The 16834-nt window shown below is 42.4% G+C and overlaps 1 protein-coding gene across 2 annotated transcripts in view; it reads right to left on the bottom strand.

Annotated features, from left to right (window-relative positions):
• Positions 1 to 9306: 9306 nt before the first annotated feature.
• The window catches only part of cxxc4 (CXXC finger 4), a 29978-nt gene continuing 22450 nt past the window's right edge, over positions 9307 to 16834 (bottom strand). For both annotated transcript variants that reach the window (XM_034689076.1, XM_034689077.1), the window contains one exon: positions 9307 to 10519. In XM_034689076.1, coding sequence (XP_034544967.1) covers positions 10405 to 10519 — 115 coding nt within the window. In that variant the 3' untranslated portion in view covers positions 9307 to 10404. The remainder of the gene's footprint in view (positions 10520 to 16834) is intronic.

Genomic DNA, 16834 nt, shown 5'->3' with positions numbered 1-16834 from the left:
TGTGTGTGTGTGTGTGTGTGTGTGTGTGTGTGTGTGTGTGTTTGTGTGTGTGTGTGTGTGTGATTTAGTATGGAGATTACCCATTTGCTCTCCCAGGTCAGCATGCAGAAAAGGAGAGGCGGGGAGACCCTAAATGCACCGTCTTCCTCATTCATCAATTACTGCGCCCAGGAAGGTTGTGCCTGTCAGGATGGGCAGATGGTGTCTGCATGTGTGAAAGTATAGATACTCTGTGTGTGCGCGCGTGTGTGAGTGTGAGTGTGTGTGTGTGTGTGTGTTTGTGTGTGTGTGTGAGTGTGAGTGTGTGTGTGTGTTTGTGTGTGTTTGTGTGTGTGTGTGTGTGTGTGTGTGTGTGTCAGAGGGGTGTGGATGTTTGTCCATTTGTGAGAGACAGAGAACGGTGATGGCAGAGGTAGAGATAGAAATGTATGAGATAGAGATGCAGAGATGTGTGAGGGAGATACGTACAGGTGTGTTACATAGGGAGAAGTCGGGGAGGGGGGAAGAGCTGGCAAGCTTGGCTGTTTCACTGCACTCTGATGTCTGCAGGATAACTAATCAATCTACACCTGCCTGGGAGAGTGAGGGGGGGGGGGACAGTCAGACAAGATTAGTTGAGAATGATCATGTCAGCCAGGTGCCTCACTGGGTCCTCTGCAGACCCTGTTAAGTCTGTGTCCTGCTTTTCCATGCTCCACCCCACCCACTGATCACTGAAAAATACAAGATTATAAGATTGAATTTATTGATCAAAAATGCCTTTTTCTGCTTTTGATACCATTGACCTTTGGGAGTTTCTGCTTTAAAAGCAAAATCTGGACAATTCATAATTTTCCTCTGATTATACAGCCAGGGTGGAAAGCTAAAATGTTGTTTCAGGCTTATTTACGCGTCCTCAATGACAACATAAACATGTTTTAAATGATACAATCATCACTGACCATACTTCCACGAGTCCTTTATGTTGTTCTGACAACAAACATAGCAAGGATGGAGATCTGTTAAGAGAGGGACAAAATCAGAGGCAGCAAATAGACGACAGTGGTCTGTGCATTAAACACATCATGACGTGGTTGTAGAAGTCCTGTCCTAAAAATATCAATGAGATAAGTTCCATTCATTTTGGATGTCCGCCTTCACTTCTCCTTCACTGCTGTCCAACTGACATTCAGTTCCTGTCCGATCTCTGCCCAGCTGTTCTCTTGTGGTTGTCTGTCCCTGTGTCTGGGCAAGGTGCCATCATGTACAGACAAATCTGACAAACCACTGTCGCGGTTGCTGCAAGCATCTCCCTAAAACATCTGCACATTTTGTGCAAGTTGTCCTCAGAAGTGATCATTTATCCATTTTCACCATTGCTTTATATGTTACTTTATTTTTGACATCAATGAAGATGACTTCAGGAAGTACCTGTGGAGTTCTCAGTTGCTCAGTCAACACAAACTTTGCACAAAACACAAGCCTTCACTTCATGAGGAGTCCCACCGAGTCTGATATACACTGCATCGGTTGCACTTTAAATTAGATGTAAAGAAGCCTGCTTGATGGTCCCTGTGAAGTTGGTAAATAAATAAAATCAGGGATCAATGAAATAATCTTGGACATAATGTTCCTTTGCTTGCTTGCTTGCTTGCTCATCAACAACAGCTGCATGATCTGTTATTACAGGAAAACAATTGAAAGAAAATACAGGCTTATTCAACCATACAATCTTGGGTGAAACTCCCAGAGTGGCGTTGTCTGGCAACTTTAAATCTAACTTCATTTGATAATTGTAACATCATTGGACAGCTACTGTACCAATGTTCCTCCACTCGCTGCCGCAAACTTGGCGTTGCTGGCAGAATTTACTCTTTTGAACAGCCGAGACGTGTGTTACTTTTGCTTTCATTTTTTTTGTTTTGCTTTCCTATCTTCTTGTGTATTGATTGTGCATGTTTTGGAGGTAAAGCAGCAGTGGTTCTCAGCAAATCATTGTGACAGTTTTGGTGAGGTTTGGTAGTCATGGATGAAGAGATACAGGAACTCAGAGATTTAGTTGCACAGTTAAAAGCTGATAATGAGCATTTGTGACAGGAGCAGGCTGGCCCTAGTGCTCTTCCATCTACCTCTTCTGCACCACCTATTGCCCCCTCCACTTCTAGTGTCCCTGGTGTCAGATATGTGAGAGGCGTCAGATTGCCAAAGATGTCCACCCCAAAGCTCATGGCTATATGGGGCATCTTCACACGTCTTCACTACATCACACCCTAATGAAATCCTTGCCACTGATTACCCCACCCTGGAGCCTGCCCAGAACATCTTGGTTATGACAGATGTCTTTAGTAAATACACTGTAGCTATCCTGATGCTGGATCAGCTTGCTGCCACTGTGGCCAAGGTTCTGGTGTTGGAGTGGTTTTACAAATTTGGCGTTCCCGCTCGGTTACATTCCGACCAGGGCCGTGATTTTGAAGGCTCTCTCATCCAGCAGTTCTGTAACTTGTAGGGCATTGTGAAATCCCATACTACTCCCTACCATCCAGAAGGGACCGGTCAATGTGAGCAGTTCAACCAGACGCTCCAATCTGCTGTGTACACTGCCGGTTTCCAGAAAGAGGAATTGGAATGTTTGCTCAAGGTCCTTTATTGTTATAACACTACTCCCCATCAGGCTACTGGAGAGTCTCCCTTTTTCCTGATGTTTGGCCAGGACCCTCGACTGCCATTTCCTGTTGGGTAGAATTGAGAGTCCTGTTGGTTGGTCTGTTTATGAGTGGGTTCAGGAGCGCCAAGCTCGACTGCAGGTGGCATTTGAAGGTGCAAGGGAACGCTTGCAGCAGGCTGCTGATTGCCGAAGGCTAGCCCATGATCAGCATGTGAAAGATCTACCGCTGAGTGAGGGTCAGTTGGTATTCTTGCGTGACTTTAGTGCAAGGGGGCCCCACAAGACCCGGGATCGGTGGAGTTCTGTGAAGTATCGAGTGTTGAGGGCACCTAGCCATGGTGGCTCAGCGTACACAATCGGGCCAGTAGATGACCTGACCAAGGTTAGACAGGTCCATCGTACCAAGTTGAAGGCTGTGGTTGGAGTAGACTATCTGCCTGTGGAACAGCCACCCTTAGAGGAGGAGTGCTCATTGAGTATGACTTGCTGGCTCTTGGACAACAGTCTCCTGTGGCCACCTCTGCCACGCCTTCTACCAGATTAGCCACAGTGACTCATTCCACACCCCAAATGCCACCATCCACCATCCAACTCAAACTCTCCTGGGTGTGGCCCGTCAACCGCTTCATACTAGGAAGCATGGACATCTTTGGCTGGTCCTCTAGTTAGCTGTCCTGGTTCTGATTACATGGCCCCACGCAGGACCCCTCGTTCAACTGCCACCACTCTAATGTGTACCATCTACCGCAGCCAGCTGGAAACGCACAGGTTGCTAACCTTTCTGCTTCTGTGTTCAACGCAGTGTCTGCTTTGTTTAGACCTTGGAGCTAGTTTGTAGTGTCTACCTTAATTTGTCCATTGTCGGGGCGACGATGCACAACTTGCATACAAGCTCTTTGTAACAGTCACTAGAAAAAATATCCTTCAAAGGTAAACATCTCTTGTTAATCTCATGCTGTACTGAAATATTGTCAAAATGTATTGTTGAAACAGCTGTCATGCTAGCCTACAGACAATTCAATGCTAATTGTTTTATTATCCAGTAGAAGGCTAATTGCTTATGTTAGCTGTCATCTGACCTTTGCTGTTGAATTATCAAATATGGTTTTCAGCTTGAAAGATGACCTGATTTCTGTCTGGATTTTACTCATCATTTCTTTTTAGTTGCCAGTCAATCAGGAAGCAGTGAAATGTTAATGATTTGTCAGATTCCCTACATTTCTATTATTTACAGCTTGGAACATGGCAGTACAACAGAACAGTTTGAGCTTCCAAGTCTGAAAAATTGCAGCTATTTATAGTTAACAATCATAATTGAAGGAAACAGCTCTTATCTAAATTCAAAATTATACTAAAATTTGATGAGGTTGCTCAAAAGAACTCTGCTGGAGTCACTATATTTAACATTTTCTGACCTTATGGAGACATACGATTAGAAAATGACACAATGCACTTGCTTGATATTTATTTTTAGTGTGCTTCAGGAGAAATTTCAGAGAACAAAACAAAGCTAGAATCAGATTTTCCTTCCCCCAAACTTTTAGAACTTTGTAAATCTACTTTTCACCCAAATGTCGCTTGTGCAAATCTTGCCACTTCCTTCAGTGGGGAGATGTTTTTCTTCTCCCTCCTGCTCTTAACTGTGTACCAGCGGTTCTAGGGGCTGTCATATTGCATCAGCGCTCTGCTGATTACTTCCACCTTGTCTCCCTCGTCAGGAAATGATTCTGACACGCACTCACACCCTGCTTTCTCCGCATCAATATGCGTGCGATGGAAAAACTGCAGACAGTAAATAAATAATGAAAGACGAGGCAGGGGAGGAGGGGAGGGAGGCTGTATGTGTCGTTCCCTCTCTGTCTCATTCTCTGTCCTCGGTGTGTGCCAGTGACTCAGTGTGGGAAAGTGTTACGTGTAAGGATATGTATGTGCTCCACAAATACACAGGTGGAGATGGGTATTAGGAGAAAGCTGTAATTTACTAGGGAAAATGTAATTGTACTGGAAGGGGCCAAATAAATGAAATGCTTTGTCATCAGGTTTACCTTGAAATTTAGAAAAAAAGATGCATTAGTATACATAGTTTTGATTAAAAGCACTCGATGTAATTATTGTATCTCAGTCAAAAAATTACAAAAGCAAAAATCTAATAAGGTGATGAAATACCTTTTGTTGTAAGGAGTTGTTTGATGGTTGAATACCCGACTTGTTGATGAAATCTGACATGACTCAGGCAAAGTCATATTCCCAAACATGGTATGGTATCTTTTTTTTTTTACAAAGAGAACTCAGTCATGATGATTGGAGTTATGTCATCTCACTCTAATGAATAGGCCTGGGACAAGATATCAGTATGGAAATGTATCATTGTCCTGACTTGTGTGATACAATTATTGTATCACTCGTGCCAAATATTGACATCTTAATTTGAATATAATACTAAGCTACCTTCCAGTTTGACTCCCTTCACTACTTCATGAACCCTTACAGTGGAACTAATGACAATAACCCTGCACGTTACTTTTAGGGACATGTTGTATCTTTCAGTTAATCAGATATCATGCTGTGCCATATGATTGTCAGGTATGGAATCGTATCATGTCATGAGTTACCATGATACTACCACCCTTACTAATTAATCAACTTTATTTAAGTAATGCTTGCTAACTTAAATAGTTTGCTGATCTACTTTTGCACTCTGAGGTATCATCCCATGTCTTCAGTTTTTCGCTGAACACAGCTGACACTGTGGAGGAGCATTGTTAAGGCCAGGCAGTCATATGGTGCACTTCATGTAGCGAGTATAGCACTCAAAACTGGCGGCTCATGTTTCAACCTGTGGCCCTTTGCCACCCATGTCATTCCCCTCTTTATCCCCCCTGTTGCTGCTTTATCTACTGTCCTATCCTCTCAATAAAGGCAGAAAAATAACCTCTGAATAAACACTTATGGAAACATTTGGGATAATGTAAGAACACAACTGAACACCATAAACAACATAGATCAAATGTTAAAGTGAAACACAATCTTCTTTTAAATTGACAGGTTAATTTGAGAGCATTTCACTGACGTTATTCAATATTCCTGTGGTATTTTATTTTCCAGAAGTACATGTCCTTTCTAAGCACCTCCATGCAGGAAGATGTGTGGGTTTCTCCCCTGCTCAGTCAGACATATGCCAGTAGAGTGAGGGAGCATTTTCAGCTAGAATCCCTAAAGGGATTATCACAGAGACTCTGCATTCCTGTGGAGGACACAGAGAGGGTAAGCACATCTGATTGGCCCACTAACCTCTGGCACCCAGTGGCATGACTGACATCACAGAGACCTGGATTTATTTTGGGGTTTATTCAACTGACAGCTGATATTCAGCCATTCCTAGATTTGTAAAACGGGTCTTGACGGGAGTACTATGAAGTGCTGGGTTTTTGTATGTCATGATGTGAACCACTCAGCTTCTATGAGACTTCTCAACATCACAGCCGAGTCAACAGGATGTGTAGTTTTAGATTAAAGTCATTTGACACATTGATGGCATTGACGTAATACCATACAGACGTAATTAATGACGAGCAGGTCTGAATACCATTCTTGCTCACCGCTCTTCAGTTTATCAGAGACGTATGATATCGAGACAAATGCTGCATCTTTTTTGGCTTTTTTAGTGAAAACAGTTGGGTTCAAGATGAGTTCACGTTCATTTCTTTTTACAGCCAATACAGTTTTTTTTTTTTGGTCAAACAATGTGTTTCAAACAGGATTGCATAATTTTCGATCCACCTTGTTTCAGCCCTCTTTTTAAGCATTGCAGAGTCGCAACAAAACTTTTTGTGGTTTACAAAAATTTTAAATGAATGATCCATCAAAGCAACAGGATGAACTGTACCTCCCTTTGAAGTCCAAACATTGGCAGCGGGTATGGCGACTCTACAAAAAGATAATATTCCCCCAAACATTCTTCCTTTTTCAAATGAACAGTAAATGAGCATCATTTCCTGGAGACTGTGCTGTTTTTTTTTGCTGGTCTCCCCTAGCATAGGTCAACCTTATCCAACCAGGAAGTAACAGGGTTGCTATGATTGAACCAACAAACAGGACAATATGAAAGAAGATTGGAATCAAATAGCCTGGACTTTTGTGATACTAAACCTTAAACTGCTTTTTAAACTGTAATTTATGGATGATTTTGCACAGCTTAAAGACAAAATAAAAAAACTGTTAGTGTATTATCTTAAGAGGGATTGGTTACTTTTGTCTATAGAGTAACCTAAGCTCGATTCTTGCTGCTACGCTAAGTTAATACTACCATTGTGCTAGCTCCATCCTCACTTCAGTGCAAATACATTTTCTCAATGAAACTCTTCAGCTGGGCATACACAGTACGATTTTACGAATGTCTTGGTGTAATATGAACTTGCACTGTGTGAGTGAGTCGCGCGACCAAAGCTCACAGTTTACTGTATGTACTCTAACTGTATGGTCCAAATGTCAAGCAAAAACTGGGTGCTTACACTGTATGTGCTAAATCAGAATGAAACACTGATGATGGTCATTAAGGTTTCTTTTGAAAATTCCCAAACACAAAAGTTGAAGTGAGAGATGACAACTTCAACAGTACAGGAAAGTAAAAATCGGGTTTGCAACAGCCCCTGTTCACACAGTGTATGCTGGTCTTGGGAAAACAAATATGAACATTTTACCAAAACGGTGATTAAACAGTCTTAAGAGATCACTGAGTAAATCAATTCTACCTACAGATTCTCTACAGAAATATGGAGGTCAGTGTGGTCTTACGAATTTTTTCAACTAGCTTTTGCAATGCAAGTTTAGCCTGAAAGTTGTTTTGACTGACTGTACATGTCGTAAAAATTGCGTTTGCTTGAGCCTTAAGATCAACAAGGATTGAGGGGGTATATATTTTCCGCAGCCTCCTAAAGCGGCGTACACACTACAAGATAATCGGGGCGATTTTTGGTCTGATTCACCCCTTTTAGTCCACAAAGGCATTTTCTGATGGTTCTCCAGATTAACTTTCAAGATGTTCCAGTGGTGTGCGACATGTTAAGAGTTATTTGCTTCCCCTGATCTGCTCGGAAGATGATTTTAGAATGCAAATATCAAACATTAAATACTTTTATGATCAAAAATCCTGTTATGTGGGGGGGGAATGTTGAAGACAGCTGAGCTCACTGTCTGTTGATTGTCAAGTGAACATGAACGATGGGCAATCAGAAAGCAAGCTCACTGAGGAAGGAAGCACAACAAGTGCAGCAGCCATGGAGACAATATTAAACACGACATAAACTTAGATGGAGGTCAGAAAAAGAGAACCAACATGTTGATTTGTGGCAACAACATGTGTTTATGTTTACCTGTGTCCTGTAAAACATACCACAATCAAAGTGACGAGGAGAGGAGTTGGACAGAACGTGTCACTGTGGCTGTACCAGGTAGCGAAGCAGCTTGCAACATTTAGCTTGACAACCACCATACTCTAAAATGACATCTTACGGCAAGAAGGAAGACTATTTGTTGGTGAATGGAATCTGTTAATGTGGTGTGCTGTGTTGGTCATCTCATTACAGTCCACACCATGTAAGAACAAAACTGTCAAATCTGTCAATATTTGTCCTGTGTGGGGTCTCACATTTTCAAAATCGGTTCAGATTTTTAAAAATCTTTCAGTGTGTGCCAAGCTTTACTTGCTAATATAGCCCTGCTACATCCTCAGCCTCTGTCTGTGCCTCTCTTAAGCAGGAAAGTGAACATTACCAGGAGGACTTTAAATCCCAGTTCCAGAGCTGGGAGTGGGAGGCGGGAGGCGGGAGGGGGGGGGGGGATTAGAGAGAGCTGTCTCTGATGTTATTTAATCTTACCGGCCAGGGAGTGAGCGAGCAGAGCACCCTGATGCACGTTATCAACCTCTGATGACCAGCGAGGGGGGGATTGGGTGCTTCAGATGCCACATTGCAGCTAACGCCGCCACTACAGAGCACTCTGAGTCGTCTTCCCGGTCGGCCCTAACCAGTCAGCAGCTCAATTTGGGTGATGGCAAGCGTGCTCAGTGAGGGGAGAAGTCGGTCCCGGATGATTTCCTCCTTCTCTGCTCGTTCTCTTCAGCATCAACGCCCCCCCTCTCCATCCTCACCTCAGCTACTACCAAAATGTGCCTCCTCTGTCCTCTCTTTTCCTCCGTAACTACTCCCCCAACCTCGCTCTACCCCTGAAACCCAGAGACCCGGCAATCGCTCAGTTCAGCTCAACCTATCTCAGGAGCCTGTCTTGCTACCACCCCTCCCTTCCCAAATCCACCATCCTTCCTTGTCTTGCTTCCCCTCCTGTACCCCCCACACCCCCTCCCCCCAAGTGCATTCCAGCATGACAAACCACATGGGATTTCACTAGTCCTTTAAAGTCTGCTGCCTCTGGGAACCACTCTTCTCCATGCAACGTTTTAGTATTCAAGGGGATACGTGACTGGGGAGGCAACCAATGCTGTTATATTCCTCCCGTCTCCTCCTGGATGTTATTTCTGTTGATGTTCGCAGCAAGGAGGAAAAAAAGGAGAGTGTTCTATTACCAGGTGATCATAATTGATCAATGATTTTTTCTTCTTTTTTTTCTATCCCCTCATCAAACATCTACCATCAAGAGGCCTCTTAAACTGAAGTCATTTTTTTTTATTTAACACATAAAAGCATCACAACAACAATATACAAATTCTTGGTAATCTTTAAAACCAAAACACATTTACACATGCAACAATAGGGTTTAAGACAATGAGTAACTTATTGAATAATTTTGTTTTGGAATGTGTTTGTTTTTAGAGGACAGTGCTGTTGTTCAAGTCCAGACCATCCGTCTGCGCCAGGACAACATCTGATATGTCAAATAGTTTAGTGTACTGTAATTAGTTCATAATTTGACTGTTTTCAACATAACATACAATTCCTTTACTGGCATTACTCTCTACCTTTTAGACAGTTACAACCTTTAGAAATTGAAACTAAAAGAAAAAAAGAACAGATCTGAAATGTTGATGTCGAAGTAGTTCGGTGAAAACACAAACTTGAATATGACCTCCAGACAGAGATCTGACTCATAAACCTCTGCTGCTGTCACAATGAAATGACACCCAGTTTGGTTTTTAAAAGCAGTGCGACTCACCACACAAGACAATGTGCCCTGTTATGCTGTGAGTCCACTCAATCAAGGAAACGTGTCATCATGTCTGTCACAGAAACATGGCCGTCATCCTCCTCTTCTACTTCAGCTCTGGTCTAATTGTTAGACGGGCATTTCGAAAACAAAGTATTCATATAAAATAAAAAAAAACAGAAAATGGTTCAGTATGATAAAGTAATTATAGAGTAAACAGAAAGGATGAAGAATAATCAACACAATAGGTTATTGCTCCAGAGTAAAGTGTGTGTTCATAATGTCATCAATCCTTGTGGCCTCTTCTGTTTGTCAAATTCAGTGAGATTGGTATGATTGTCTGTTGGAGTCCTTTACATAGGATCGGCTGTAAACGTACAGCCACAACACTGAAAACACATTCATAGACACCAAAAATATACATTATGATACTGTCAAAAGGTACAATAATTACACAGAAAAGGAAATTACAGAGTTAAAACAACACCATTATGTTTTCATTTCTCCTTTTGTCCATCCACTTTTCTTCCCTCGTCCTCCACAAACATTTTGGGCCCACTGGATTCTGTGAACCCATCGAGAGCTGCTTTAGCAGAGAGTCAAGAGTCCCACCTGCCCTCCTGCTGCTGCTGCTGCTGCTGCTGGATGAGGCGGCCATGGCTCGTCTCTCTAAAAGAACCATCGAAAAGCTTCGCCATTATTGACTGGCGTCCTCTGCAGGAGACAAAATATGAAGGAGATGTTTTAGTTTGATGGCTTTTGAGTTTGCATTATGAATTCTCTTCAGTGTAAAAACAGAAAATAATACATCTATTCAAAGATTTCAAAGCAAATTATTAGTAAAAAATGAGGGCTAGGACTGGATGACAGCAGAATGAAATAAAACACGGACATTAAGTAAAGTAAAAACCCAGAAGGGCACTTAAAATGGCAATAAAGCACAACCGCCAAACCAAGTATTTCATCAAAGAGCCAGCCAAGGTGATTACATCCACGTCCCACCCACACCCAAATAATCATTACGCTGGATGAAATATTCAATACAAATTCCCAAGAAGCAACAATGAGGCATTTAATTACTGCGAGCTCTAGCTGCAGTGAGGGGGAACAGTGCATCATTTCAATTTGAGCCCGCGCCAGCAGCCGCCCCTCCTCCTCCACCACCTCCTCCTCCTCCTCCTCCTCCTCCTCCTCCTCCCCAAAAACCTCTGTGCCAGAGTGACAGCCTCCTCTTTCCCAAACTCATTTGGAAGTCAAAGACATAAAATACTGAAGTCTCCCACCAATCCCCATGACCAATTAGCACATTTTTTGATTATTTTTTTCTGCCGTTGACAGGAGGGAAATAGTGCATAATCACAACTAAAATCACTTTAGTGTGAGTGGAGGGTAATTTGACATTTTAATACCAAGTGTCATCAGTGGCTCTTTAAAGGCACGCTGATGAGTGTTTCAGCAGCAGACAGGCTCCTACACTTAGGCTTATGGGCCATATGTAAACATGATTTAGAGTGTGCAGTTCTGCTGGGCAGTAATTTCAAACACACTTACATCCATGCCATCTAAAATACAAAGTGTTGGAGAAATTGAGGTCTTTTGTTTTAGATGTGCGAAGAGTTTTGCCTCGCTATAGAACTACGACAACTGGTCAACAAGAGGATTGACAGAAAATTTCAGCAGCTGTATTTTCACAAGCAGACAATTCTTAAAAATTTCTGGAGTGCTGGCTGCATGTGTAAACACAAACAGCCAAACTTTTCACCTCGACTTTACCCAAACTTTTTCTTGCCAGCCCTAAAGTAAGATTTCTGTGTGAAGTCAGAGTGAGCTGATGTGAGAACACAGCAGGAGATGTTCAGGAAAATTAACTGTGAGAGAGCAAGCGGGGGTGATGTTGTTTATTTCACACGACACGGTGCAAACCAGGTAGAGTGCCACGAAACATGATGAATAAAAACATCCAAGGCTGAAGAGGGGAGATCATTTTTAAGATGAGAATAGCAAAGATGTGTGCACATTTGTTTACATGTAGCGTTGATATATATATGTTAAAAAAAAAAGCATCTGAATCTGTTGCCATCATGTAAACATACAATTGGGTTTCCGCTGCAGTCTTTTGACATAAAGTCCAGCCTCCTGGGACTCAACACTCCCACACACCACCATCTTCATCCGACAGGGAAGATTTCAAGCTGTGAGGGACGTGTAGCAAGTTTGTAAATTCTGGGGGTAGTGCATATGTGAAGGAGGTTAATGAGTGATTGTCAATCAAGCCTTTGGTCAAAAACAAGGAGCATAAAAAAGACACAAATTTACCATCTTGAGCCTCAGTAAAGCTAAAATTCCCTGCTTTTCTTTTTCATATTACATAGACAGAATTTATATTTATGTTTTTGAGACCATACTGTTTTTCTGTTCTTGTTTTCTGACACTTCATAAGGTAACGATCTAAGTGTTAAACAAAATCCAAAGTTCAAGCTCTGAGAGGTGAAACAAGTTCACACTTCTTTGCCATCTTTTTTGTATTGAAACAACAAAATATTGCAATTATTGTAATATCATTATAGTTGTGCTAGCTTTGTTACAAAAACTTTTTCACAAAGCTGTGGGAAAGGTGTATTTACTCTCAACAAATTAACATTGCAGTTGGAGTTTTGCTTTTGAATCAGAACTCTGAGAAAAAACCCCAACAACACATATTCACCAATTTTAGTTTCAAGAATCTAGAGGGTTGTGATTGAAGGCACATAAGCTCTACATTACACATTTTCTGGGTCTGAAAAGATCATTGAAAAAATACCTTTTTTCAACTTAGTATCTACCAGACAAACAAGCTAAAAATCAAGCACCTGCACCTGTGCCCATTAGACTCCACTCCTAAAACACACAACAAACACATGACTCGTGATGTCATTTAAACAAAACAATACTTGAAGCCTAACTCATAAAAGTTAGGACATTCTTTTCAGTCCCAAACTACGTTTTTCAGCAGGTTCTAGCTTAATATCACTAAAGCTTGGGACGCTACATATCTTCTTTTTCTAGCAACCATTTACCATTTTTCACAGCACATTAAGCAATTACTATTATCCTTCCAAGTGAATAATGAAGGCATCGAGAGCAGCAGGATACCATCATCACCAATTTCAAGTCCTGGATGAAATGAAACACTGTCATGTTTTGAACGGTCAACATGCTTTCACAGATCTCCTGTTTTCTTCTTTGATTAATTACATGAGATGACGCCTGCCCACTTGTTATGTCATCATAGCGCCATTAACTTTCTTTTATTTTGCTTGAAAGCTATTTGGCTGAAAGAAACATGTTATTTAAGCCATTATTAAAGTCACTTCTGCTGTAAAGATGTCTGAGAGAACAGAAAAAACCTGAAAGTATGATCGAGTGTCAAGACTCAAAGGTGCAAAACCAGATCCCACCATAGTTAGATTGTGAATAGCAACAGGTCTGAGCAATCAGCATTCACACAGGAAAAGAATATTTTGCTTCACGTATCCAAAGTCTAAATATATAATGGAGAATAAAAGTGTTAAATTCTCTTCAACTATTGTTTAGCTCAAAGTTGAAAATCCCCAAAAAAGAGGTTTGACATTGTATGAGTAAAATGTATATAAGCACAGTAACAATAGAGGCATTCATGAATGTAACAATGTCTTTAAGAAGATGTTGATTTAATTCTTATTGTCAAAAGTGAGTTGAAAAAAGTTGCATCAAATGTAAAACAACAATATTCTGCAACACAACAAGCTAACCAGCTATGCAACTCTCCAAAGTGTTTCAACAAAACAGATATCCTGATAGCAAAGAGGATTTATTGCAGTAATGTTGTATTAGACTGCTTTAGCTTTAGCCTGATGTACCAAGTCAACTGGCATCAAGGTGTTCGGTGATGCTATCAAAATTTTTGGCCTTGAAACAGAGGTAAACAAACAAAACAATATGCCGATGTGCACTACATTCAGAAGCCATGATGGGTAATCTAGATATATTAATCCCTCAAAAAGACAACATGGTTTTCAAGAACTAGTTTGCCAGTCTCTCTAATAAGCCACATAGGAGACAGCACAACAGACATGTGTATGTTAAATGCAGTGTTCATCATGTGAACATCCGCACTGCACATGGTGAAACAACAGTGGTACTTTAAGCCTAAAGCGATGTTGCTCTCTGTCAAGAATGTGAGGCTCTAAGAGCTGAGGCAAACAGGAGGTGAGAATGTTTATCTTGATCCATATTCTCACATTGATCAGTCCCCGGTGGAAGTGCGGCTCGCCAGAGACAATAATGACCCTGATCTGGGCACTCGGCATGTCTCTGTTTTGTTAAGTTCCTGCGTTATCGATCCAGCGGGGCTCTTGAGTGCTGCTTGGATTCACTCCCGGGCCTGCTCGCCTCGGCACACTGCAGTGACCAGGCACAAAGAAGGCTCAATTAGCACAGCTCTGCGTTGTCTGCTCCCCCACCTGCATGCAACTACAAAATCACTCCATCAACCACTGGGGAGGGCGAGGGAGGGAAGACAGGGGAAAACAGAAACAACAGGAGAGAGCAGGAGAGCCAAAGAGGGATGAAGGAAGAAGGAAAACAAGGAGAGAGGAAGGAGGGGAAAGGTAAAGGGTTGATAGTGTTACACCGAGGTTTCACCTCAAATCAAGACGCTGTGGCAACAGCTCAGCCTCACATCAACACGGCAGCCTCTGCAGCAGAGCATGCATAACAACCTGGCTACAACGACACACACAGGGAGAGACAATTTCCCGCTCTGGCAATGAATGCACACCACTGAGTATTGAACCGACTGAAGGAGGGGAGAGAGATTTTTCTCCAGACCTCAAATTAACCCCACCACACCACCACAGCAGGCAGTGTTTTCTGAGTGTCTGCTCGTGGCTTTGGGTGATAACGACACAGTAAAAGTGACATGTGGTGGAATAATTCTCTGCTGATTCTGGCGAGGCGGTGTGAGGTCTCTGGGCAGCCATGACACCCTTTGATCCTAACTGAACCTGGCAGGTGCAGTTAATGCTGGAGCCACAACGTCGGCTGATTGAGACGATGTTGTAGAGACACAGAGCTGGCTAAAAGCAGACACTGGCAGGCTTAAAGGAGGTTTCTGTAAAGATCTCTGCACAGCCACATGCATGTGACACAACCAAAAACCTCCACAAACTATCCTAAACATCCAGGTTAGGACCAAACCTCCCTGTTTTTGCCACAGAAATAATAAAACACACGAACAACCAGGTCCACAACCCCCAGCCCACTCCTGCCCCCCCCCCCCCCTTTCCCCCCTGCAGCCTTGGCGTCAGACCGAGCTGAGGCCAGAGATAAACCACTCAAGACGATGAGGATGATAATGGCAGACGCCGCAGCGCCTCAAAATTCAATCAGCACCGGGACGTCAATGCGGATGAGTGTAAAAGTGAAATATGCTCGCCGGCGTGTGTTAAAAGATGCCGCACAGGGCTCACAGAAACAACAACAGGCGATGAAGAGGGGAAAAGGCAAGAGAGGTAAAGAGAGAGAGAGAGAGAGGGAAGAAAAACAAGAAGAGGACAGAGAAAAAAACTGAAAATAATGTGTCTCTACTACTCTGCTTCCCGGCACAATCCCACTGGCATTCTGAGCAGCCTCGCTTTAACCACAGACTGTGAATAAATTACCCTTTTGAACTCGGGGTGATTGCAAATGTGCCCCGGTTTCTCTTGAGACATGTCTGGCACTCACCCTCAGCTCTGTGCTCCCAGCCAGCCTTGTCACAGATGCCCCCCACTCCCACCATCACACACACACACATACACTCCAGACACACACACAGGCATGCACAACATCATAAAACTTTTAATTTACCATAATTACGGGTGGATTTTTTTTCAGCCAACTACGCTCGCCTTCTCTGCCTCATCTTTCCCTTTTTCTGTCGAAGAATTCTCAAAAATCCCTGAGCTAAAGGAGTGTAAGAGATGAGACAGTTTCCTGAAAAAAGTTGAGATGGAGCAGATATAAGCGGGGCAGAGACAGACAAATGGGGGGAGACAGAAAGGGAGAAATCACAGGCTGGGAGAGACTGTGTCAGTGGGCAGGTTGAACAGCAGCCTGTGGGAGTGTTGCTGCTGTGTTTCAAAATGCTCATTACAGCACATGGCCTGTGCATTACCCTGACAATTCCCATAATTTATTAACTTATAGACCAGCGGAACCAGGGCAATCTTATGGATGCAGCACTGACAGGCAGCAAATAAATATATATAAATAAGAAAGCACTGTCAACCGTCACTCTTTTACACATATTCTGCTGCTGACACTGCTTCAGCTGTATGGACATCACGGATAAACCATGTGATTTTTTTTTTTAGCCAATACCAATAACTGATGGCTTATATGGATAAGATTACAGATACTTTTTTGCACACTTCTGTATTTTACAAAGTTCATAATGTGCACCTGAGGGTAAGAAAAGCTAAGATGTAGTTAGCAAAAAAAGGAAACATGCATTTTATATTTATCAACTGAAGTCATTACTGTGCAGGAATAAGCACAGAAAAGTTTTAACCCTTCAACTGTTACTTTTTTATAAGCTGTAAAGTGTTTGCAATACAGCCTAAGCTTTTAAGGGCACAGTCCTCCAGCCTTGGTCATATTGTGTATATCCGTCTCTAAGCACAACATGTGCCCTCTCCTTTGCAATGTGTCGCTGCCCGAGCATGGTTTCAAAGGCTACATTGATTGCCGCTGCTATATGCGAACCAGAGCATTCCTGTGCATGAAATAATGTCTTTTTCCTGTTAAAGTCTTCATTCAGCTACTGACGTGTTTAACTCTGCAAACTTACTGGACTAATGTCAAAAGTTTGTGTGTCTGTGGCTAAACTTTTGTTGCTTACATTGTTGTCGATAATGTGTCAAAAAGGGCAGGCAGGAATACGTCTGTGGCACAGGGTATGCTAGAGTTCCAAATGCACTAAACCGGTGAGATTTGTTAAAACTTTCCTCCTCTGGAAGTCCTTGCAAC

This window comes from Notolabrus celidotus, chromosome 7 (assembly GCF_009762535.1).
Source record: "Notolabrus celidotus isolate fNotCel1 chromosome 7, fNotCel1.pri, whole genome shotgun sequence".
NCBI classification, from domain to species: Eukaryota; Metazoa; Chordata; class Actinopteri; order Labriformes; family Labridae; genus Notolabrus; species Notolabrus celidotus.
Note: the sequence above shows the minus strand (reverse complement) of the source record. Positions and strands in the feature narration are given on the sequence as shown.